At 39.3% G+C, this 24,779-nt stretch overlaps 1 protein-coding gene across 8 annotated transcripts in view; it reads left to right on the top strand.

Annotated features, from left to right (window-relative positions):
- The window catches only part of BABAM2 (BRISC and BRCA1 A complex member 2), a 577,548-nt gene that overhangs the window by 342,893 nt on the left and 209,876 nt on the right, over positions 1-24,779 (top strand). For all 8 annotated transcript variants that reach the window (XM_055253180.2, XM_063623865.1, XM_055253179.2 and 5 more), the window contains one exon: positions 20,182-20,291. In XM_055253180.2, the coding sequence (XP_055109155.1) occupies positions 20,182-20,291 (110 nt within the window). The remainder of the gene's footprint in view (positions 1-20,181; positions 20,292-24,779) is intronic.

Below are 24,779 nucleotides of genomic sequence, written 5' to 3'. Positions count from 1 at the left end.
TATCTCAACATTTGATTTAGCAATAGACCCAAGAAACCTAGCTTAAGGGCCCAACCTAGTCTGCTATCTTAATTGCATTCTTTCATGCCTATTTAGTATAAAATTTTTTGAGAACTTGTCTCATTCAAGTTGAATCATTCCAATGTGAACTAGAAATGTTAAGTTGTTAATAGCTTCCCTGGAGAATTGCAACTTGCTAGGATGCTTCAATACTTTCATCATCATTTATGCATCGTGAAATGTCACAATTTCTGTTCATAAGCATGAAACTATAAATGTTCATCAATTGGTCTATCTTAAACCTGTTATTAGTTTAGAAATTAAAGAAATATTCTTACTAACCCAAGCCAGTGATAAAGTCTGACTGAATTTATGGTTCTTCTAAATCTGTTCATCAGCACTTCTATAATTAGTAAAGTTCTAACAAAGCCACCTACTCAATAGTTATGCTAAGTCCAACATTTATAGTTTTTCATTTATGGAGCTATTAATATAATATGTTCTTCCTTTTATGAATATCTCTATTCTTCATAACTCAGTGTAGAGACACTTTTGATCTCTCTTCCTCTTTGGGATCTTGCATTTCCTTTTTTATTCACACAGACCTCATTTAGTAAGTGACAAAGAATTTTCAAAGCAAATTTGGATATAGCAGAATGATGTCGTGAAAAAAAAGCATTGATGCAGGAATCAGCAGTCATGGGTTTTGGTTTCATCTCTGTATCTAATTAGCTCTACATATTGGACAGATAACTTCCGTTATCTCAGTTTCGGAAGTTATCTCAGTTTCTCCATTTGTAAATTTGTGAAATTTTGGTGTTGGAATCAAGAGTTACAAACTTTACTTTTTAATATACTAGAAATATTTTTACAAACGAATCTTTCTCCTGCAATGATTATATAAAACAGAATAGTAGCCACTACCGCTGACCAGGGGAGGAAGGGCTGACATGGGGACCAAGGGCTTACACAGGGACCATTTGGTTTCCCCTTGGCTGCTCTAAAGACACATACTCTTTTTTTTTTTTTTTTTTGAGACGAAGTCTTGCTCTGTCTCCCAGGCTGGAGTGCAGTGACATGATCTCGGCTCACTGCAAGCTCCACCTCCCAGGTTCACGCCATTCTCCTGCCTCAGCCTCCCGAGTAGCTGGGACTACAGGAGCCTGCCACCATGCCCGGCTAATTTTTTGTATTTTTAGTAGAGACAGGGTTTCACCGTGTTAGCCAGGATGGTCTTGATCTCTTGACTTTGTGATCTGCCAACCGTGGCCTCCCAAAGTGCTGGGATTACAGGTGAGCCACCGCGCCCTGCCAAGACACATACTCTTAAGGTACATTTGATCCCTACTTGTCACAACATAGGCTATCAACCGCTGGACCAGATGTCTAAGGTCCTTTTCACCTTTAACATTTTCTGGCTTTCTTTACTCTTCATCCCTGGTTATACCATTATACCAATGGCACAGCTTCACTGATATCACTGACCCAAAGGGGATAGTCTCGCCCACGCCACCTCCCTCCACCTGACCCCTTTCTCTGGCTCATCCAGGGTATATGGATGTGACCAGTATGAAAAGTATTTGAGAAGTAACCTTATTGTACTTTTCAGTTTCTACTATGATTCTTCCTCCCTTTTATCTGAGTTTTTGGAATATGCCATAGATGCTTACTCTCTTTTCTTTAATTTTTTTATTGTGGTAAAGTATATATAACATAAAAGCCATCTTATCTATTTTTTAGTTACAGTTCAGTGATATTAGGTACATTGATAATAATGTTGTGCGACCATCATGACATCCATCTCCGTAACTTTCTCATTTTATAAAACTAAAACTCTAAACCTGTTAAACAAATCATCCCCCGGAAACCACCATTCCACTTTCTGTCACTGTGATTTTGACTAGCCTTATACCTCAGATAAGTGGAATTGTGCAGTACTGTTTGTCTTTTTTGTGACTGGCTAATTTAGTTAGTGTAATGTCCAAGGTTCATCCATTTGTAGGATGTCAGAATTTTCTTTTTTTATAAGGCTGGATAATATTCCATATATGTGTACATGTATACCACGTTTTGCTTTTCCATTCTTCTGTTGATGGACACTTGGGTTGCTTCTACTTTTTAGCTAATGTGAATAATGCTATTATAAACACAGGTGTGGCCGGGTGCGGTGGCTCACGCCTGTAATCCCAGCACTTTGGGAGGCCAAGGTGGGCAGATTACCTGAGGTCAGGAGTTCAAGACTAGCCTGGCCAACAAGGCGAAACCCCATCTCTACTAAAAATACAAAAATTAGCTGGGCGTGGTGGCGGGTGCCTGTAATCCCAGCTACTCAAGAGGCTGAGGCAGGAGAATCACTTGAACCCGGGAGGTGGAGGTTGCAGTGAGCTGAGATTGTGCCATTGCACTCCAGCCTGGGTGACAGAGCGAGACTCCGTCTCAAAAAAATAAATAAAATAAAATAAAATAAAATAAAATAAATAAACACAGGTGTGCAGATAGCTCTTTAAGATCCTGTTTTCAGTTTTTTTGAAGTATATATTCAGAAGTGGTATTGCTGGATAGTATGGTGATTCCATTTTTAACTTTTTGAGAAACTGCTGTACTGTTTTCCATAGCAGCGATCCCATTTTACACTACCCCCAACAGTCAGTGCACAAGTGCTCCAGTTTCTCGACATTCTCACCAACACTTGCTATTATTTTGGATAGTAGCCATCCTAATGGATTTGAGGCGATATCTTATTGTAGTTTTGATTTATGTTGAACATCTTTTCATATGCTTATTGGCTGTTTCTTTCTTTCTTTCTTTTTTTTTTTTTTTTTTTTTTGAGATGGAATCTCGCTTTGTCACCCAGGCTGGAGTGCAGTGGGGCAATCTCGGCTCACTGCAACCTCCGCCTCCTGGGTTCAAGCAGTTCTCCTGCCTCAGCCTCCCAAGTAGTTGGGATTACAGGCCTGCACCACCACACCCGGCTATTTTTTTTTGTATTTTTTTAGTAGAGATGGGGTTTCACCATATTGGCCAGGCTGGTCTCAAACTCCTGACCTTGTGATCCACCCACCTTGGCCTCCCAAAATTCTGGGATTATAGGCGTGAGCCATCACACCCGGCTGGCTGTTTCTATATCTTCTTTGGAGAAATGTCTATTCAAGTTCTTTGCCCATTTTTGAATTGAGGTTGTTTGTTTTTTTGTTACTGAGTTTAGTAACTCTCTGTATATTCTGGATATTAATCCCTTATCAGATATGTAATTTGACAATATTTTCTCCCATTTCATAGTTTGCCTTATTAGTATTTGTCTTTTTATGCAAATAGTTTTAAAATTTTCATGAAGTTCGATTTGTCTACTTTTTTGTCACTTGTATACTTATTCTTAAATCCTAAACTTCGTGTAAAATATCTTCTTCTGTCCTAGACCAGTGAAACATCACAGTTCATCTGTGTTCTCCTGCTTAATCATAGGATAGTACTTCAGTGTGTTGTTTTTCAGTTCTTTTTTTCATCTTTGGACCCGTTTTCTTTTTCTTAATTGCCAGTCCTCTAAGCCAGTGCTTCTTAAACTTCAATGCACATGCAAATAACCTAGGAATTTGTTAAAGTATCCCCCAGGTGTAGCTGATGCTGTTGCTCTGGGTAGCAAGGCTCTAAATGAAGTAATCCACCCATCCAGGCTTCAGCTGCCTACTGTTCACAAATTCATGCTACACCCTCATTTGAGGGCTGATACTGGTCCTCCTGTCTCTAGGCATTTTGAACTAGATGTTCTGAAAACCAAAAAAGGTAGAATGATCTCCACTGAAAAACATCTATAGCTTACTATTTAGCATTATGCAGTCTGGGAAAGCCAGAGCCTCTTTCCTCACCTTTTACCACTTCTAGAAGATGTTCATACATTTTCTTGGGATACCCATTACTCTCTTTCTTTCTTCCTTTCTTTCTTTCTTTCTTTCTTTCTTTCTTTCTTTCTTTCTTTCTTTCTTTCTTTCTTTCTTTCTTTCTTTCTTCTTTCTTTCTTTCTCTCTCTCTCTTTCTTTCTTTCTTTCTTTCTTTCTTTCTTTCTTTTCTCTTTCTTTCTTTCTTTTCTCTTTCTCTTTCTTTCTTTCTTTCTTTCTTTCTTTCTTTCTTTCTTTCTTTCTTTCTTTCTTTCTTTCTCTTCCTTCCTTCCTTCCTTCCTTCCTTCCTTCCTTCCTTCCTTCCTTCCTTCCTTCCAAGTTCTAGGATTCATGTGCAGAATATGCACGTTTGTTACATAGGTATACATGTGCCATGCTGGTTTGCTGTACCCACCAACCTGTCATCTACATTAGGTATTTCTCCTAGTGCTATCCCTCCCCTAGCCCCATACCCCCTGACAGACCCTGGTGTGTGATGTTCCCCTTCTTGTGTCCATGTGTTCTCATTGTTCAACTCCCACTTATGAGTGAGAACATGCAGTGTTTGGTTTTCTGTTCTTGTGTTAGTTTGCTGAGAATGGTGGTTTCCAGCATCATCCATGTCCCTGCAAAGGACATGAACTCATCCTTTTTTATGACTGGATAGTATTCTATGATGTATATATGCCATATTTTCTTTTTCCAGTCTATCATTGATGGGCATTTGAGTTGGCTGCAAGTCTTTGCTATTGTGAATAGTGCTGCAATAAACATATGTGTGCATGTGTCTTTGGGTATATACCCAGTAATGGGATTGGTGGGTCAAATGGTATTTCTAGTTCTAGATCCTTGAGGAATCACCATGCTGTCTTCCACAGTGGTTGAACTAATTTACACTCCCACCAACAGTGTAAAAGTGTTCGTATTTCTCCACATCCTTGCCAGCATCTGTTGTTTCCTGACTTTTTAATGATTGCCATTCTAACTGGCATGAGATGGTATCTCATTGTGGCTTTGATTTGCATTTCTCTAATGACCAGTGATGATGAGCTTTTTTCAATATGTTTGTTGGCCTCATAAATGTCTTCTTTTGAAAAGCGTCTGTTCATATCGTTTGCCCACTTTTTGATGGGGTTGTTTTTTTCTTGTAAATTTGTTTGAGTTCCTTGTAGATTCTGGATATTAGCACTTTGTCAGATGGATAGATTTCAAAAATTTTCTCCCATTCTATAGGTTGCCTGTTCACTCTGATGATAGTTTCTTTTGCTGTGCAGAAGCTCTTTAGTTTAATTAGATCCCATTTGTCAAATTTGTCTTTTAGTGCAATTGCTTTTGGCATTTTAGTTATGAAGTCTTTGCCCATGCCTGTGTCCTGAATGGTATTGCCCAGTCTTTCTTCTATGGTTTTTATGGTTTTAGATCTTACGTTTAAATCTTTAATCCATCTTGAGCTGATTTTTGTATAAGGTGTAAGGAAGAGTTCAATTTCAGTTTTCTGCATAAGGATAGCCAGTTTTCCCAATGCTATGCAATAGGGAATCTTTTCCCCATTGCTTGTTTTTGTCAGGTTTGTCAAAGATCAGATGATTATAGATGTGTGGTATTATTTCTGAGGTGTCTATTCTGTTCCATTGGTCTGTATATCTATTTTGATACCAGTACCATGCTGTTTTGGTTACTGTAGCCTTGTAGTGTAGTTTGAAGTCAGGTAGCGTGATGCCTCCAGCTCTGTTCTTTTTGCTTATGATTGTCTTGGCTATATGGGCTCTTTTTTGGTTCCATATGAAATTTAAAGTAGTTTTTTCTAATTCTGTGAAGAAAATCAATTGTAGCTTGATGGGAATAGCATTGAATCTATGAATTATTTTGGGCAGTAGGGCCATTTTTACGATATTGATTCTTCCTATCCATGAGCATGGAATGTTTTTCCATTTGTTTGTGTCCTCTCTTATTTCCTTGAGCAATGGTTTGTAGTTCTTGAAGAGATCATTCACATCCCTTGTAAGTTGTATTCGTAGGTATTTTATTCTCTTTGTAGCAGTTGTGAATCGGAGTTCACTCATTATTTGGCTCCCTGTTTGCTTATTATTGGTTATAGGAATGCTTGTGATTTTTGCATGCAATAAACTGGGTATTGATGGAATGTATCTCAAAATAATAAGAGCTATTTATGATAAACCCACAGCCAATATCACACTGAATGGGCAAAAGCTGGAAGCATTCCCTTTGAAAACTAGCACAAGACAACGATGCACTCTCTCACCACTTCTATTCAACATAGTATTAGGAGTTCTGGCCAGGGCAATCAGGCAAGAGAAAGAAATAAAGGGTATTCAAACAGGAGGAGAGGAAGTCAAATTATCTCTGTTTGCAGATGACATGATTGTATATTTAGAAAACCCCATTGTCTCAGCCCCAAAACTCCTTAAGCTGATAAGCGACTCTAGCAAAGTCTCAGGATACTCTCTTGCTTTCTTTATCTCTTTTCTTTTAAAAGCATAATGTCAGAAAAGAGTCTAACGAATTCATTCTCGATACATAGAAACAACTGAGGAGTTCTTCATCCTTTCCTCGTAGGGCTCTTGATAATTAATCATGTATTACCTTGTAGGATCTCCTATTGAAGAAGAAGGAAGAAACTTCTCTCATTTTCATGTGTTTATATTGACTTCTTTGAGGGGTAAGACTGATTCTTACAATCCTTTTGTCTTTCTTTATTATGCTTGTTACAATGCCTTACACATGGTTGGCAAATCATGAGTGTTGACTCAGTGAACACCATATAATGTGTTGTTTAGAAGTTTGTTAGCTTTAGTTTTAGGAGATCCGATTATGGTTAGACATGGCAAAAAGATTGCTCTTGTTTTTGTGCACTCTAGGGTTTGATCATTCAGTTAAGTGTACAGATCCAAATTTTCTTCCTATTCCAAGGCATGATCTAAACCTGGGGAGAAATGGCCTATTCTGCCCAAACTTATACCAACTGACTTACATTGGAAAGTCAAGTTAATAATTTCAATAGATTTCTGTTGTGTCTACTAAGGAAGTCTGCTTTCGAAACCCAGTTTTGAAACAGTAATTTACTGGCAAACATATGTAGTCATTCATATACACATTCATACATTTGTTTATCAGATATTTATTGGGTGCCTATTTTTGTGGTAAGCACCATACTGGACACTGAATACAAAATATGAAACAAATACAAAATGAATGTATTAATTCATTTTGTATACAAAAATGAATGAAACATAGTCATTGCTCTTAAGGAACCCAATGAGATAAATGATAACACATATGTAAATAACTTTAAAACACACACACACACACACACACACACACACACACAAACCAATCAAGTACTATCATATTTGGTTGTACCTAAAAACCTGTAAGATTTTAGAGGAGAGACCATTACATGAGCTGGTAGGATCAAGGACGTCTCATGAGAGGATATGACTTCTAAATTGAACTTAAAAGAGTAGGTTCACTGTAATCCCAGCACTTTGGGAGGCCGAGGCAGGAGGATCACGAGGTCAGGAGATCGAGACTATCCTGGCTAACACGATGAAACCCTGTCTCTACTAAAAATACAAAAAATTAGCTGGGCGTGGTGGCGGGCGCCTGTAGTCCCAGCTACTTGGGAGACTGAGGCAGGAGAATGGCGTGAACCTGGGAAGCGGAGCTTGCAGTGAGCCAAGATCGTGCCACTGCACTCCAGCCTGGCGGACAGAGCAAGACTCATCTCAAAAAATAAATAAAAATAAATAAATAAATAAATAAATAAAAGAGTAGGTCCAATTTGGAGATTTGCGGTTGGGGGATGTAGACCTGGGAGAAGGCGTCCAGGATTGAGTGGCAGAGCAGAGAGACCTGGTAGAGTGATGACATGGAGTGTGGGAACCTGCAGTAGTTAGGATGTATCAACAGGGTGGTAGAAAAATGAAATTGGGAGGCCGGGCATGGTGGCTCATGCCTGTAATCCCAGCACTTTGGGAGGCCGAGGTGGGTGGATCACCTGAGGTTGGGAGTTCGAGACCAGCCTGACCAACACAGAGAAACCCCCTCTCTACTAAAAATACAAAAATTAGCTGGGCATGGTGGTGTATGCCTGTAATCCCAGCTACTCGGGAGGCTGAGGCAGGAGAATCGCTTGAACCTGGGAGGCGGAGGTTGCAGTGAGCCAAGATCACACCATTGCACTCCAGCCTGGGCAACAAGAGTGAAACTCTGTCTCAAAAAAAAAAAAAAAAAAAAAAAGAAATTGGGAAGACACTTTGGAGGAGCTTAAATGTCAGGCTAATGTAGATGGAGGAGGGCTTTTGAGGCTGGGAGAAAGATATGGCATTTACACTGGTTCTCAGAGCTCATTTTCTATACAGGGCCTTCCCATAGGCAGTTCCAGAGGGATATGGCTCCAGGCCTCTCTTTTTCAACTCTAAGCTGCCCTTTAAGTTCTACAGATAACAATATGCGAATCAAAAGACCTCTGATCACATCAAGGGGAGAATCTCCAGTGGGCTCCATTCTCTTACACTTGTGGTTTGTGATGGTCTCCAGTTAATGAACATGTGGTGCCAGGTATCTGAAATAACTTGGAAATAACCAATTGCTTAGTTGCCATGTGCACAGACAGTCTGAGCCAAGTGACCTGCTGGCTGGGTGGGTGGGAACAAAGGTGTTATTAGCTTCTAGGGTGGCTTTCCCTTCTGTCTTCACTCACAGAGCCACTTGGGAAGAATCTCTAAACTCCAGAATTCAAAGCAACCTAGAGAGGAGAGGACAGGGTGTAGCTTTAATAGCAGGAAGAATAGCATGGTTTTGAAAAGGATATCAGACCAAGAGTCTGAAAGAAATAAGGGAAGTGAAAGTAACTTATTGAGCACCTTCCTCATGCCTGGATCTTGCTGGGCACTTCCACGTACATTTGCAAAAGCTGTGTAAACCTTTTGCTTCCTCAAATGCCCACATTTAGCATGTCATATGGAAAAAAATGAAAGCATGTAATCTCTGACAAAAATTGTGTCTATAGTTAGAAGATCATCATATTTGTGTAGTTGTTAAGTTGCGTGATAAACTTGCAAAACATTTCATGTATTCAAATGGCATACTCCTGTGAATTTTCTGCCTTCAGCATTGGCACCTCTGATACCTTTTCCTTCACTGACTGAAGAGGAGCAGTGAGTGCAAGGTGTTCTAAGGCCCAGGATGTGTTACGGTGCTGTTTTAAGTCCACCAAGATGAGAGGCAGCAAGTCCAGAGAACTAGCCTAGCTATAGCCAGAGCCTGGTACTGCAGGCAGATTGCTCTAGCAAAGCTTTCCTCTGGCAGGTAAGGAAGCATGCAGCTTATCTGTGTCCTCGGAGCCCTTTGAGGTTCTGATGAAGGCCCAGCATTCCATAGTGTGTAGTAAGTATTCAAATAACTCAGAGATGAAAGCCCTTTTTAGCACTTAATTCTGTAGATTTTGATTTACCATGGTATCATCTGTGTTCGTTTAATAATTTACCAGAGAAAATGTTGGTTATAAGTGAAGGAAAACCACTTCAAACCAGCTTAGGCATATAGTGCAATTTATTAGCTTTCCAAAACTAGGAGCAGATTGAATAGTCAAACCACAGTAAGAGCAGGGACACAGCTGCACCAAGACCCACAGGAACTAAGGGTGTGGACGCTGCCTGGACTCTCTCCTCTCTTGCCTGCACTTCTCCCAGCAGGTTGGCTTTATTGTCTTCCACCACAGCCTGGTCCCTTCTATATATGCGAAATATGGCAGCTCACCATTTCTTCTGCATCTGCAGAGACTGGCCTACATTTAGTCACAAATCTTGAAGAAAGGACCAGCCTTTTCCTAGACCCATCAGCTGTTCCCAGGGATTAGGACAGGCAGCTCTTTAAGGGGCTCTATGGATTGGGGCCTGGGGGTGGGGTCTAGAAGAGAAAGAAGCTTCCTGAGAGAGGAGAGGGTATCAGGCAAGCAATATCACAGATGTCCACTATATCAACTGCCACTTTAAATCTTTCTATCCATTAAAAGAGCCACCTAAACGATTTAGGTGAATACATCTTCTACCTTTTCTTTAAGTTATGGAGACGTATTAAGGATGTGGTAAATGGTATTCATGTCTGTTTCATATGTGCTTAAATAAAAACTCACTATTGTTTAAACTTGTTTTGTTGGGCTCTTGGATTAAAGTCTGGCACAAGGTTTTTATCAGCAGGAATGCATAACATCACAACTCAGAGAAACTAAAGGATGTAGTTCAATATGATTTGTAAAACAGTTGCAAAAATTGTAAATAGTGCTACAATAAACCTATGTATGCATGTGTCTTTATAGTAGAATGATTTATATTCCTTTGGGTATATACCCAGTAATGGGATTGCTGGGTCAAATGGTATCTCTGGTTCCAGATCCTTGAGGAATTGCCACACTGTCTTCCACAATGGTTGAACTAATTTACATTCCCATCAACAGTGTAAAGCATTCCTGTTTCTCCACAACCTCCCCAGCATCTGTTGTTTCCTGACTTCTTAATAATTGCCATTCTGGCATGAGGTGGTATCTCATTGTGGTTTTGATTTGCATTTCTCTGATGACCAGTGATGTTGAGCTCGTTTTCATATGTTTGTTGGCCAAATAAATGCCTTCTTTTGAGAAGTGTCTGTTCATATCCTTTGCCCACTTTTTGATAGGGTTGTTTGTTTTTTTTCTTGTAAATATGTTTAAGTTCCTTGTAAATTTTGGATATTAGCCCTGTGTCAGATAGGTAGATTTCAAAAATTTTCTCCCATTCTGTAGGTTGCCAGTTCACTCTGATGATACTTTCTTTTGCTGTGTAGAAGCTCTTTAGTTTAATTAGATCTCATTTGTCAATTTTGGCTTTTGCTGCAATTGCTTTTGGCATTTTTGTCATGAAGCCTTTGCCCATATGTCCTGAATGGTATTGTCTAGGTTTTCTTCTAGGGTTTTTATGGTTTTGGGTTTTACATTTAAGTTGTTAATCCATCTTGAGTTAATTTTTGTATAAGGTGTAAGGAAGGAGTCCAGTTTCAGTTTTGTGCATATGGCTAGCCTGTTTTCCCAGCACCATACTGAATAGGAGATCCTTTCCCCATTACATGTTTTTGTCAGGTTTGTTGAAGATCAGATGGTTGTAGATGTGTGGTGTTATTTCTGAGGTCTCTGTTCTGCTCCACTGGTCTATGTCTGTTTTGGTACCAGTACTATGCTGTTTTGGTTACTGTAGCCTTGTAGTATAATTTGAAGTCAGGTAGCGTGATGCCTCCAGCTTTGTTCTTTTTGCTTAGGATTGTCTTGGCAAAAATTGATACTTTAAGTAAGCCCAGAGGAAGCTTATCAAATGTATTAAGAGCACACTTAGGGCAGTAGGGGAAACTCCACACTCCAGATTCTTTCTCTAAAAACTTTTATGAGTAGAGAAGTTGGCAGAAGCCAGGAAGCATCATTTGCTCCCAGTGAGGACCCTGGCTATACTACAAAGGATTCCCCTCACCCAACCTCTCTGGCCTCCAGAGTAGGGGCTCCATTTCACACACCTTTTAGATTACTGCATGACTATTCAAAAGCTGGTGATTCTCAAGGCTGTGTCTGTTGGGTATAATAACTGATGGGACAGTATTTGACCAACAAAATCTTGATCATCATTATTTTCAAAAAGCCAGGATTTTCCTCCCTAAAATTTGTTTGTATCACATGTGTTTCAATTTAGTTTTATAAACAGTAGCTATAACCAATATATTTAGGATAAGTATAGCTTCACAAGCATATTCCTGCATAAATAAGGGCAGTCAAATCATTTTTGTTTATGAAAATAATAAGCAAGATAGAATTAAAAAAAACACCCTATTCTGTATTGTGACATCTAGTAGTAATGAGCTCAAGATGTCACTTTTGGAGGACATGGGCAGGTGGCAGCAGCTCTGTTCTGGTGTCCTGGGCTCACCCTGTAGGAACTAGCTATTTCAAGAACACTGCGGTTATCTTTTCCTGACCTGACAATCAGTGCTTCTTATTTTCACTGAATATAGTTAGTTAATCATAGAATGGCCCTAACTGTACATTATTACAGGAAGGTTGATATTACCACCTTAGAATGCCATGGTCCTCATTGATGTCCTCAGAGAAGCCATTCTCCTTCCTTAATTAACTGAATCCATGTAAAGATGTCAGGTGAATACATTTAATTTGGCACAGTGACTTCTATAGCCTTTAGTCTTTATACATTTGTTAATTTTAATTTCTTGCCCTGTACCTTCTAAAAGTAGACATTAAAACACATAAAGCATATACTTTTAACTTATTTTGAATATCTACTGTGTGCCTGGCGCAGACAAGATCGTTTATCCTTGGATAATAAGGGAAGAAGAAATGGTTCCTTAAGTTGCTCATGATCTTTGGGACATACAGTATTTAGAAACTAAATGTAGAACAAGTAAATGTATAGTAAATCTTTCCTGCATGTGAGTTTCCAAGTTTTTTATACGTTTCTTTGAGCACTGGTGCTGAGTCTCTTCTTTGTGCCCAATAGCATGCTACAGGATCTAGTATGATTAAGAGGCTAGGGTCTGAGTCAGCATACATGGGTTCAAAACTCATCTTCACCATTTAATCTCTCTGAGCCTCAGTTTCTTCATCTGCAAGTGAGAATAATTAGTTCCTACCTTACACAGTTGTTACGAAGATTAGAGATAATGCATATACAGCTGGAAGCCAATGACTATTGAGTAAACACAGAATAAATGTTAGCTGATATTATTGGGCCTGGTAGGAAGAAGGAGATCTCTACCCTGCCCTCAAGAAATTCACAATCTATTTGGAATATAAAATATATATTGCTGAAACAGCATGGGGAATTCATGAAGCAACATGGGGAAAACTACCGAGGGAGGACATAGATCAGATTGTAAGTGAAAGGAATCTTAATGGAGCAAGTGAATTTACAATCAGAGTTAAATTTAAAGCCACACCAATTAAGAAAAGAAGGACAGAAAGAACTTTTTAAGAAGGGGAATAGCAAATGCAAAGATGTTAGTCAAGTTCTGCTAATGTATAAAGAGTGGCCCATTTTGTCTGGACTAGGTGGGGAGAATATTTTTACTCCCATTTCCATTTGGAGGAACCAAATCAGAAGTAACTCTACTAAATGCTGCCTTCATAAGGGATATCAAAATACCAAGATAATTTTTAACCAAGAATTCAGTATATGTTGGAGATAGGCTGTAACTAGGCTTTTGGAACCCCCAATCCAGTGCCGCTACATCCTCCTTCATGGAGTAAAGCCCGGGGTTTAGCCACAGGGGACCCATTTATTGCTCTTCCTCATCTGTTTGGCTCAACTTCATTCCCTTACTTTTGGATTTGTTTTGCTTTCTGACTATACTGCTTTCTCTGGCACTTGTACATTTCCCAGTATGTTTATAAAGAGGAAATAACCTAATTACTGAAACGACCAGTGTCATTATGAGACAGAGACCTCTTAGCAGTGAGACCAAGGTCTTACATATATCACTTTCCTTGTTCTTGACTATCTCTTCTGCTTAGATTTTATTTTGTTCCTACCATATTCCTACCGTAACACACTGTGATGTCTTTATGCCAGGAGAACCCAAATTCAAATTTTGATTGGGGCTGTATATGCCGATATATAACATAGCAAGTCAGGAGCACTTTTTATCTTTAATCTCCGTGAATTAATGAAAGGCCACTGCTGATTCTCCATAAAGCCAACTTTCAGCACCCTTTTAAACTTTCATTTCCTGTTCATTCCTTATCTTCTTTCTCTGCTTTAAATTTTTCTCTTTACCATTTGTAACATACTATATATTTTATTTTGTTAAATGCTTGAATGAATGGTAGTACCCTAAGAGAGTCTTATTCTCTCCCACTTGAAAAAACTTGATTTAAAAAATATAAATTTATATAATTTGATGGATATTGGAGCCTCTAAAATACTAACCTCGCTTTGTATATTTTAAAATAGGATTCTGTTTTGCAAATTTGCATATAGTTTGTCAAAAACTTATAACTTGGTCGGGCGCAGTGGCTCACGCCTGTAATCCCAGCACTTTGGGAGGCCGAGGTGGGTGGATCACGAGGTCAGGAGATCGAGACCATGCTGGCTAACACGATGAAACCCCGTCTCTACTAAATATACAAAAAAAATTAGCCGGGCGTGGTGGCGGGCGCCTGTAGTCCCAGCTACTCCGGAGGCTGAGGCAGGAGAATGGCATGAACCTGGGAGGTGGAGCTTGTAGTGAGCCAAGATCGCACCACTACACTCCAGCCTGGGCGACAGGCGACAAAACTCATAACTTTTGTATGATGAAGTACTTACCTAGACCTAGTTTTTCGTTACTCGAGGAATTACACTTAGTTCTGAGTCTAGCTTAATACCATTTTAAAATGGTGCTTACTTAGGTGGGTGTACTTCATGCTTGTAGTCTCAGCTACTTGGGAGGGTGAGGCAGGAGGATCACTTGAGCCCAGGAGTTCAAGGCCAGCAAACAAACAAACACAGAAGCACTTACTTGATTTTTGACATACTATGTAATAGCGCCTGTATAACCATATATACTCACTGAGTGGTTTTGCTAGTAACAGTTACAACTTTATTGTAAGCCTTTTTGAATTGAGAAATACAATGGCTTTTTTACCGTCCTGTTATGTGACCTGTGATTTGCAGTGTTTCTGGTTCAGCTAATGTCTTTCAGCAATTAGTTAATTGGTAGTTTGTACCTATATTGACACTAATGTTCTCAACATATAGGGACTTGTTTAATGACTGCTATCTTTACTTGGGATAATTAGCATATCAAAGGAGTAGAGCATAATGATAAATTGTACTTGGTTTACTTTCATTTCCAAGGCTAATTGTTGTTGTTTTCTACACCCTTTTGATATTTGCAAAGAGCCTCCATTGAGAATAGTTATATAAATGAACCATTATGATCTAACCAGAAGTATTTTCTGTTATTAATAGGTGTATCCTTGGCGATACATAGTTCAGACTTGAGTTTTTTTTTTTTTAAATAAAATCTTAAGTAAGCGTAGACTTAAGGAATTAAAGAGATAAATACTGAGAATCTTCCCTATTGGAAGCATTTTCCACTTAATTCCATCATTTATACTGTCAGTCCTGAAACCCAAATATTCCTCTGCTTAGAAAAGCTAGTTCAGTGGTTTATTTCATTCATTTACTCATTCTTTTAGTTATCTCTGCATTAATTCCATTTTTTCCACCAGTTGCTCTGTATGTACTATGTTCCAGACACTGGGGGTGCAAAAATGAACACGAAAATCTCCCAGCCTGCCAGGAACTCACCTATAGTGAATATTCATTATACGCCATAGGAACTCCTTTAATCAAGGGCTGAGCTAGATCAACTGTTACATCTCACCAGAATATCATGGCCATTATTGCTTCACCGTATGTGTGTCAGTGCCTGGCAGACTTTTATAAAGGTGGGAAACAATATTCTTCTTTAGCTTTATCAGATTCGGTATCTTTCCTCCCATTTTAGCCTTTTGCAGTTTCAAATGGTGCAGATAGAGAGCCCTGAAAATGTATACTTGTACGTTTTTAAATGTCCCCTTCTATGCTGTAACCACCCCCTGTTTTCCAAATGCTGCCATTAGTGGTTGCAGTAATCATCTGTAATGTTAGCTTCTCAGAACCATGGTACAAGAGCTTCTTTTCTAATTTCCCAGATGGGAGGGAACACATGTACATGCTTGTTAGAGTTGCAGAAACTAGAAACAGCACTGTGGGGATTTGTATTTTTGGAATTCTATGGGCTTGTTTAAGCACTCAAATTCAAACTTAGATATCCATTAGGAATCAAATACCATTTCGGGGAAATCTCATGTGCCACACCAACAGGAATAAAATATATAAAACGAACTCCTGGAAATAACTAGTTTCATATTCAGGCTCATGTTTTATGTACTTTTTTCAGGATGCCAGATGATAAATGTTGTTTATATAAACCAGGGTCATTCCGTTTGTTTGGAGGATTGTCTCTAAGCATTTCCGCTCTTTATTGAAATAGTAGTGAAATTGAAAGTTTAAAAGTCAGAAAGGGAAATAATTATAAATTACCCATAGGCATATGGAATAAAGCCCCCAATTATAAAGGATTTCGGTGGCCCCTGGTTCTTTGCAGTGTGTTTTTGCAAGGTTATGTGATTTGTAATCATAGCCTCTAGCCTTGACCTTACATAAGAAAACTTAGTCATTGGGGAAAGGTTTCTGAAAGTAAATGTTATTTCTTTTTTAATTGTCTTTTTTGACCAATCTAACTCACGCAGGGCTACTTCTGCACTTAGATCATAAAATGAATTTGTTCCTATGAATGTCTTCAAGCTCAGCTTTAACCTTAGTTTTAGATGTTTGATGAGTTTTAAAGTCATATTATACAACTGAGTAGTTTGTTGCAGACCCTAAGTATTTTTTACAATTTTCATTCTCATTTTACAGAAAGGAAAGTTCAAGGTTGAATACTCTATCATCTATAAAAGAGCAAGAAGTGATCAGTAAGCTCAGACTCCTGACCTGGGCTCTCCTTTTAAAGTCACTAGTTCTGGAGGACTTGGTATATTAACAAGGCCAGGAGCAGGGAGCCAGCATTTAGTTTCTAGACATTATTGGTGACAAAAAAATTTGTAAAGTAGGTTCCTGAAAAATCTCTAGATGTAGAGAATAAAAATTAGGGATGAACATGCTATTTGTTCACTAATTTATTCATTCAGCTAACATTGAGTGGTTTCCATATGCCAGATACTGTGCTAAGATCCTGCTCTTACCCATTTATCCCCCTCCTTACCCAGTTAGAAACAGAACAAGACAAAACAAAGCTATACTTCTTATATCATGCCACCTAAAAATATATTCCAGAGGTATTACAAATCTACAATGTACAAATAAAATTATAACAATATAAGATGAAAAACTAGAGAAGCAGTTATAGAACCTCAGAGTTACTGACTGGATTTCACTCTGCAAAAATCTAAATTTTCTGTGATGGCAGAAGAGCCCTCAAATGAAGTAAAAAGTCAAAAAGAGAAAATAACTTTAGCACATGTGACAGAAAAAGATTAAGAAACTCAATGAACAACAACAACAAAGACTAAGAACCTTAAAGCAAGATGGATAATGGATTTGATCAGCAAATTTACAAAAGAAATGTAGATGACCAGTAAATAAGTAAAAAGTTGCTCAGCCTCATTCATTGAATCTAAATGGAGATACCATTTTCCAGATTTTAAAAAGAGTGGTAACAGCCAGTGTTATCCAGTGATTCAGGATGAGGGGAAGCAGGCTTATACTCATACAAACTCACAGGTCCAAATGTGAATTGTTGCAAAAATTTTTTTATTTTTTTATTTTTATTTTATTTTATTTTATTTTTTGAGACAGAGTCTCACTCCGTCAGCCAGGCTGGAGCGCAGTGGCACCATCTCGGCTCACTGCAACCTCCGCCTCCCGGGTTCAAGCAATTCTCCTGCCTCAGCCTCCCAAGTAGCTGGGATTACAGGCATGTGCCACCACACCTGGCTAATTTTTGTATTTTTAGTAGAGACGGGGTTTACCATGTTGGCCAGGCTGGTCTCGAACTCCTGACCTCAGGTAATCCACCCACCTCGGCCTCCCAAAGTGCTGGGATTACAGGTGTGAGCCACCGCGCCCAGCCTGTTGCAAAATTTTTAGAAAATAATCTGTCAAATTCTTTTGAACTGTAAAATGTTCATAACCTTTGACCCAACAAGCTCAGTTTTAGTTCTCTATTTAAAAATATAAGTCCCACTACTAACAGATGCACACACACAAATGTACATACAGTGACACAAAGATACACACACACAAGAATATTTATTGCAGCACTATCAAGTGGCCAAGAATTGTGAACAACCTGAAGTTTGTTGCTAAGGAAATAGTTTAATAAAAAATAAATCCATGCCATGGAATATTATGTGGCTATTTAAAAAGCAGTTGATAGAGCGATATGATTCCATTAGGGAAAACAAAACAGAAGGTTAAAGAGCTGTTTATATGCAAATGTGTATATGTTTTTATGAGCATAAATAAAGTAGTTTGAAGCTACCTACACACACAGTTAATATTGGTTACCTTGAAAAGTGGGGGCGAGGGAGGGGTGGAAGAGCTTTTACTTTATAAACTTCTGTATGGTTTGACTTGTTAAGACAAGCCTAAATTTTGTAATCTAAAATTTTTTAAAAAAGAAAGAAAACGGAAAGGGAAGTGGCCAAAGAGACAGGAAAAGACCATCAAGAAAAGAGAGTTTCATGAGGCAAGTGGTCACCCATGTCAAATACTGTTTAGACATCAAGTAAGAAAAGGACAGAGAAGCATTTGGTGTGTTTAGTGGTTACCCTTGGTGGGAACGGTCTTCATGAACTTGTGGGGTCAGTAGTAGGCTATTGTGGGCTAAGGGATAAGTGGAAGAGAAGGGAATAGAGAGTGTGTAGATAACTCTTCCAAGCAGTCTGTGAAAGGGAGGAGCGAGAGGAGAGAGAATCCAAGGAGCTCTGTAGAGTTCAGCAAGATTCTTTCCTTTCCTTTAAAAATGTTTCTTTTTTAGGATGGGAGAGACTTGTGGTTCTTGTCCCTGTGTATACATGTCACACTCGTCCATCTTATACACACAAGAGAATGCAGAGCAAGGAGACTAAAGGCTCCGGAGTTGAGCAGGATGAGTGATGGCCAGCTTCCCAGGATGAAGGAAAAGAAAGGGTGGCGTGACAGACAAAAGACATTGTATTTGAGGTTGAAGATACAATGTCAAGCTCCTGAGTAGTGAGTCTTTTTTTTTTTTTTTGAGGCGGAGTCTCGCTCTGTTGCCCAGGCTGGAGTGCAGTGGCGCCATCTCGGCTCACTGCAAGCTCCGCCTCCCGGGTTCACGCCATTCTCCTGCCTCAGCTTCCCGAGCAGCTGGGACTACAGGCACCCGCCAACACGCCAGGCTAATTTTTTTTTTTTTTTTTTTTTTTGTATTTTTAGTAGAGACGGGGTTTCACCGTGTTAGCCAGGATGGCCTCGATTTCCTGACCTCGTGATCCGCCTGCCTCGCACTCCCAAAGTGCTGGGATTACAGGCGTGAGCCACCGCGCCCAGCCTAGTAATGAGTCTTAAAGTCTAGGTGTGACCCCTCCCTCTGGCTGCTGGTGTGGCTGCTGAACCTTCCTAAGGACCTATGAACTGATCCAGAAATATAGGTCCGTTCTTACCAGTCTGTATGAAAGATGTTAAGTGTTTAACACATATTGTGTTTAGTAATTAAGTGTTTAAAATTTTTATATTTGACTTGGAGCCACTACCAACCAAAAATAAATTAAGGGTTATTAAAATTTGGTATTCACAAATTAAAATCAATGTGTGCTACGAGATTTATTTGAATTCAGTATTTTATTCAGAAGTCTGGCAGACACTTGGTGCTTGGCAATAATCATAAAGCACATGCACATAGTTGTAAATTCCACAATTTTGATTCAGGACACTTCATCAGTGTATCATCAGCGTTGGCTTGAGTTGGTTATAATATTCAGTTCCTGCTATTCTTGCTTTTTAATTATAAATTACAGTAAGTTTAGTTTTATCATTATCAGTTTAGTTTATTGTATGTTATTTGGTTAACCTCACAATGTTTATTGGTACATACTTGGATCAACAATGTTTTGTCTTATAGTGTTCTTGTAACTAGACTTTTAAGATATGTATGTCTTGTGATTCACATGTGAATTATCCATTATCATTTTGCCAAAGTAGATGTGTACCTAACCCCCTTGTCATTTGCTTGTATGGTGACAGTCTTCATGGTGATATGTTTCCTGGGAATTTTTGCTCTTTAAATAGCTTACAACATACTGTCAAGGTAGGTGTAAGAAAATTACTGGATATTTTAATGTTTTTTGATGTTGTAGGATATAAATTATGTTTATGGTAATATGTTTACTGCAACTTAATTATATTTTTGCTGAATTCTTTGTTACCACCAGGTTCACTACCTGCCCCCTACCCCCTGAATGTGGGAACAAGTGAGATAGGTGGAGGTCTTTCGCTTTGCTGTGGTAGGCTTTGCGCAGAAAGTTTAAAATCCATCCCTCTAGAGGAGTGGGTAGGTGTGTGGAAAGGATGTGCTAAGCAGCTAAGCTAAAGTGGAATAAGGGTAACTCACAGTCATGGCTTCAATGCCAGTGGACTGTGAGCTTGTCACTAATAAGATGTTAGGAGAACAGGTGCTGATGTTTTGTTTTCACTTCTTGTTTAAGGATGTAAATGAAGACCCTGGAGAAGATGTGGCCCTCCTCTCTGTTAGTTTTGAGGACACTGAAGCCACCCAGGTGTACCCCAAGCTGTACTTGTCACCTCGAATTGAGCAGTAAGTGTCATTAACATTAGGTAGCCTGGTGCTACTTCTTGCTAGCCAATATGTCTTATTCTTCCTTTTGCCACTCTTGAACTCTTACATTTATTTCTCTTCATTGACTTTTGTTTCCTTAAAAAATTCATCATATTAAGAGTTTCCATTGCAGAGTAAATGCAGTTAGTACTTGCCACTACACCCTTTTGGGGAGTGTTATTGTGCATTTAGTGACATGAATACTGTACCTTTGTAGAGAGAAAGGAATAGGCAGACTGAGTCCAAAATTGAGACTCCTTCCAGATGTTCCCTGGAGTTTGAATGGTTGTAGCCTACAGTGGGCTGCTAAACATCTGGCCCAATTTCTTACTTATTTGTAACTATTAATGTTATTTGTAAAACGTAACTAGCCTCTTTAAAATATTTAGCAAAAACTGAGTCAGAAGTTAGTAAAGCTAATATTAAAAGTAGATAGCTTAAAAAGATAACGTTTTATTTTGCTGCATTGAAATAGCTGTGTATAATTTTACACAACATTCAGGCTACATGGCAGAAGTAGTTTGATGTTGCATTTGTGTTCTAACCAAGTAACATTATTCGTCAGTAATGAATTTTGTAACGCCTGGATTCACAGTGTGAGTATTGTGGGTGAAATGCTTCAGTAGCTTATTCTACTTCAAAGGAAGCTGAGGTTCATTGAAAATGGATTATAAGCAGATTTGGTTGGGAACTTCTGACAGGACAGATTTTTCATCAGCAGAGTTTTTACAGACTCTGATTGAAATGTATTATTAAAATTCTCTGTGAGTCATTTAGTCACAGTTGGCTGATTTCTGTCTGTGAGTAGATGTGGTCACTATCTAGCATTCTTAGTAAAAATACTGAGCCATTTTTACCCCTTCTGACCTTAGTTGCTCTAATTTATAAATCATGGACACATCATCTTAAAAACCAATATGACACAGCTGTTTATACTCAAATCTGGTATACGAACATCAATAATCTATAGGCATTCTCTTGTTTTTTTATATATCTGACACAGCACCTAGAACAGGATTTTACAGCAGCAGGCACTCAATGAATGTTTAATTTTTGTTTTGAGACAGCAGCGTCTCACTCTGTTACCCAGGCTGGAGTATAGTGGCATGCTTATGGCTCACTGCAGCCTTGACCTCCTGGGCTCAAGTGATCCTCCTACCTCAGCCTCCCAAGTGGCTAGGACTCCAGGTGCCACCATGCATGCCTAATGTTTTTATTTTTATATTTGTAGAGACCGGGTTTCGCTCTATTGCCCAGGCTAGTCTCAAACTCCTGGGCTCAAGTGATTCTCCTGCCTCGGCCTCCCAAAGAATGTTTTTTTTGTTGTTGTTTTTTGTCTGTTTGTTTTGAGACAGAGTCTTACTCTGTCATCCAGGCTGGAGTGCAGTGGTGCAATCTCAGCTCACTGCAACCTCCACCTTCTGGGTTCAAGTGATTCTTGGGTTTCAGCCTCCCGAGTAGCTGGGACTACAGGCACAAGCCACCACGCCCAGCTAATTTTTTGTATTTTCAGTCTCGAGTTTCGCCATGTTGGCCAAGCTGGTCTCGAACTCCTGACTTCAGGTGATCCGCCCGCCTCGGCCTCCCAAAGTGCTAGGATTACAGGCATGAGTCACAGTGCCTGGCCCCAAAGAGTTTTATTATTTTTTTAGTTGAAAATACTGACCCATATTAGTAAGTGATCAGTGGATACCAGAGGCAGTAGAATGACGTGGCATGAGGCAAGGGCTCTGAGTCAAGCAGATATGGTTTAAACCTGGTTCCTGCCACTCACCAGCTGGCACAAAATGTAACTTCTCTGAGCTTGTTTCCTCAGTCATAAAATAGACATAATAATACCTATTTCATAGTGTTGTTTTCAGGATTATATTAATACTGTTCATAAAGCATTAATCACAGTGCCTGGCACTACAGCAAACACTCAGCAAGTAATAGCCATGAATGTTATTATTATTGATACAGTTAATAGCAGAAGAACGAGTGTTTAGCAGGGATAAGTTGGGGCAGAAAAGGAGAGGATGGGTAAATAAGGGAGCATGTACCAGTTCTAGAGTAGCCACTCATTGTGTAACTAATGAGTTAAATTACAAAGGTCCTTTGGTGATGAGAAAAGAGTTAATGAAACAATCGCAAGAAGTAGGCAATATGAATATATTAGTTAAGCTGCAGGCAATAATTTGCCAGCTCAGAAAAACATTTGTTCCAGCAGCTAGGTTGTTTTTCTTGGAAGTTACTACACTTAATTTGCAAATAAACTTGCTAATGAAATAGTCTCACTCTAAAAATCTAAGATGTGTGGGAAATGATTAGGGAAGGGTATATTTTAAAAGTCATTTTTCCTATCTCCAAAGTCCAGTTCTCTCATGTCCTTCCTCCCTTTTTTTTCTTTCTTTTTTTTTTTTTTTTTTGAGACGGAATCTTGCTCCGTTCCCCAGGCTGGAGTGAGTGACGCCATCTCCGCTCACTGCAAGCTCCGCCTCCCGGGTTCACGCCATTCTCCTGCCTCAGCCTCCCGAGTAGCTGGGACTACAGGTGCCCGCCACCACGCCTGGCTAATTTTTTTGTATTTTTAGTAGAGATGGGGTTTCACCGTGTTAGCCAGGATGGTCTCAAACTCCTGACCTTGTGATCCACCCACCTCAGCCTCCCAAAGTGCTGAGATTACAGGCGTGAGCCACCGCTCCCGGCCTCTTCTATTTTATGTTAAGAGCTCTCCACAGCATACCCTTTTAGATCATTTTTCGGTTACTTCCCCTCATATACTGTTTCCTTCAGCCAGACCTGAGCACTGAAGTTTTCTTACATTGCCAGCACTCTCTTGCCTCTGTGCCTTTGCTAAAGCTGCTCCTTCCATGTACAAGGCCCTTCTCTAACCCCCTCTTCCTGTTGAAATACTATAGTTTTTCTAAGGCCTTATTCAAATGCCGTCTCTACCAACCATTTTCCCTGAGGACAGTTAGTCTAGCCTTCCCCAGAGCTCTTCGTAACACTGAATTTATATTAATCTTATAATCTATATTTATATTATAATCTACCCATCATAGCTTTAATTGGTGATAAGGATTTTTAAAAATCTTTTGCTGAATTGCAAGCTACTCACTCAGGTGAGGAACAAGTCTTTTTTTTAATGCCGTGCATACATGCAATACACAGTTATCAATTGCCTAATTGGCAGTCTTCTAGGTGAGTAAGTAGTTGTCACCAAAATATTGGAAAATGCCTCACTGAAAGGTTTTATACTTTTCCTGGTTGCTAAAAATTCACTTGGTAGAACTACGTTTATAATACCAAAACAAACTACCAAACATTCTTATATCTTTAAGTAGAAGTTTTCAAAATGAGGTTTTAGAGAAAGATTAACATAAAAGAAGTAAACTTGGGATATGACTTCTATAAGGGCTTAGATATTTGCTAAAGTTATTAATACTTTTGGTTAATTCTTCCAGAGTTCAGAGAATAGAACAGACATAGTGCCATTTCAAGAAGGCCATAGTCATGGGATAGGTTTTGAGAACTGACTGTGCTAAGCTCTCATTTGTTTTCTGTGTTTTATACTATCTTGTCAACTCTTAGCTATCCAAGCATTGATTTTCGACTCAGACTTGGAGAGTTCTTTCAGGAGTCATGGGAAAAGCATCCCATGTGGACCCGCCCAAAGCCGATGTCAAGCTCTTGCCCTAGCTGAGGCTTGTACTCCTTTTGGCTTCTGCTATGGCTCTTTCTAGGAAGTCCCAAGCCCCATGCAGTGCATTTGACAGGGAGAGGCTCAGGGGAGACCATTAGCCCCATCCACACTGGGTAAAAATTACCAAGAGAAGGCTTGCGTTCCCACCATCTCCTCCATGGGCATAGAGAGATATCGTGGGCCTGGGAAGAACCCCATTCCAGTCTGACTGTTCCTCTGTCCCAGCTTGTCCATGAAGTAGGCAAAGATATTATACTCATGTTAACTACTCCCAGCAATTGGAAAAGAAAAAGGCTACTTTTGGGTCTTGTCATTATATGTAGGAAAAAATATTGATTTGTTGTACCCTAAAAAGACTACAAATTAGACAGTCATGACAAAAGGGAGCATTGGTCAGATTCATTGGTAGAAGACTCTGAAATGTATTCTAATTTGATGAAGCTCTGAAATGTGATCCCACTTCTGAAGTCTGTTTGCCCAGGGTCGTGGAATAGTTGTCTGGTGTCTCTGGCAGCCCTGCCGCACATGGCTGCATGCCCTTACGATGCTTAGATGCATATTGTTTACCGGTCTCCCACTGCGCATTTCTATGGCTTGCAGAGTAAATGCTTCTGAGAAGAACTTTGTGTTCTTGCACAAGGGACGTTTATGAAATAAACATATTTCTCGCCCTATACATTTGTTTTCCAAGGAACCAAAACCAATCCATTGAATTAGACACGAGTAAGTTCTGTTAATTAAAAAAAAAAAAAAAAAAAAAAAAGTCAGTGGTGAGTTATGCA

Source organism: Symphalangus syndactylus, chromosome 18 (assembly GCF_028878055.3).
Source record: "Symphalangus syndactylus isolate Jambi chromosome 18, NHGRI_mSymSyn1-v2.1_pri, whole genome shotgun sequence".
NCBI lineage: Eukaryota > Metazoa > Chordata > Mammalia > Primates > Hylobatidae > Symphalangus > Symphalangus syndactylus.
This window is presented reverse-complemented; position numbering and strand designations above follow the sequence as displayed.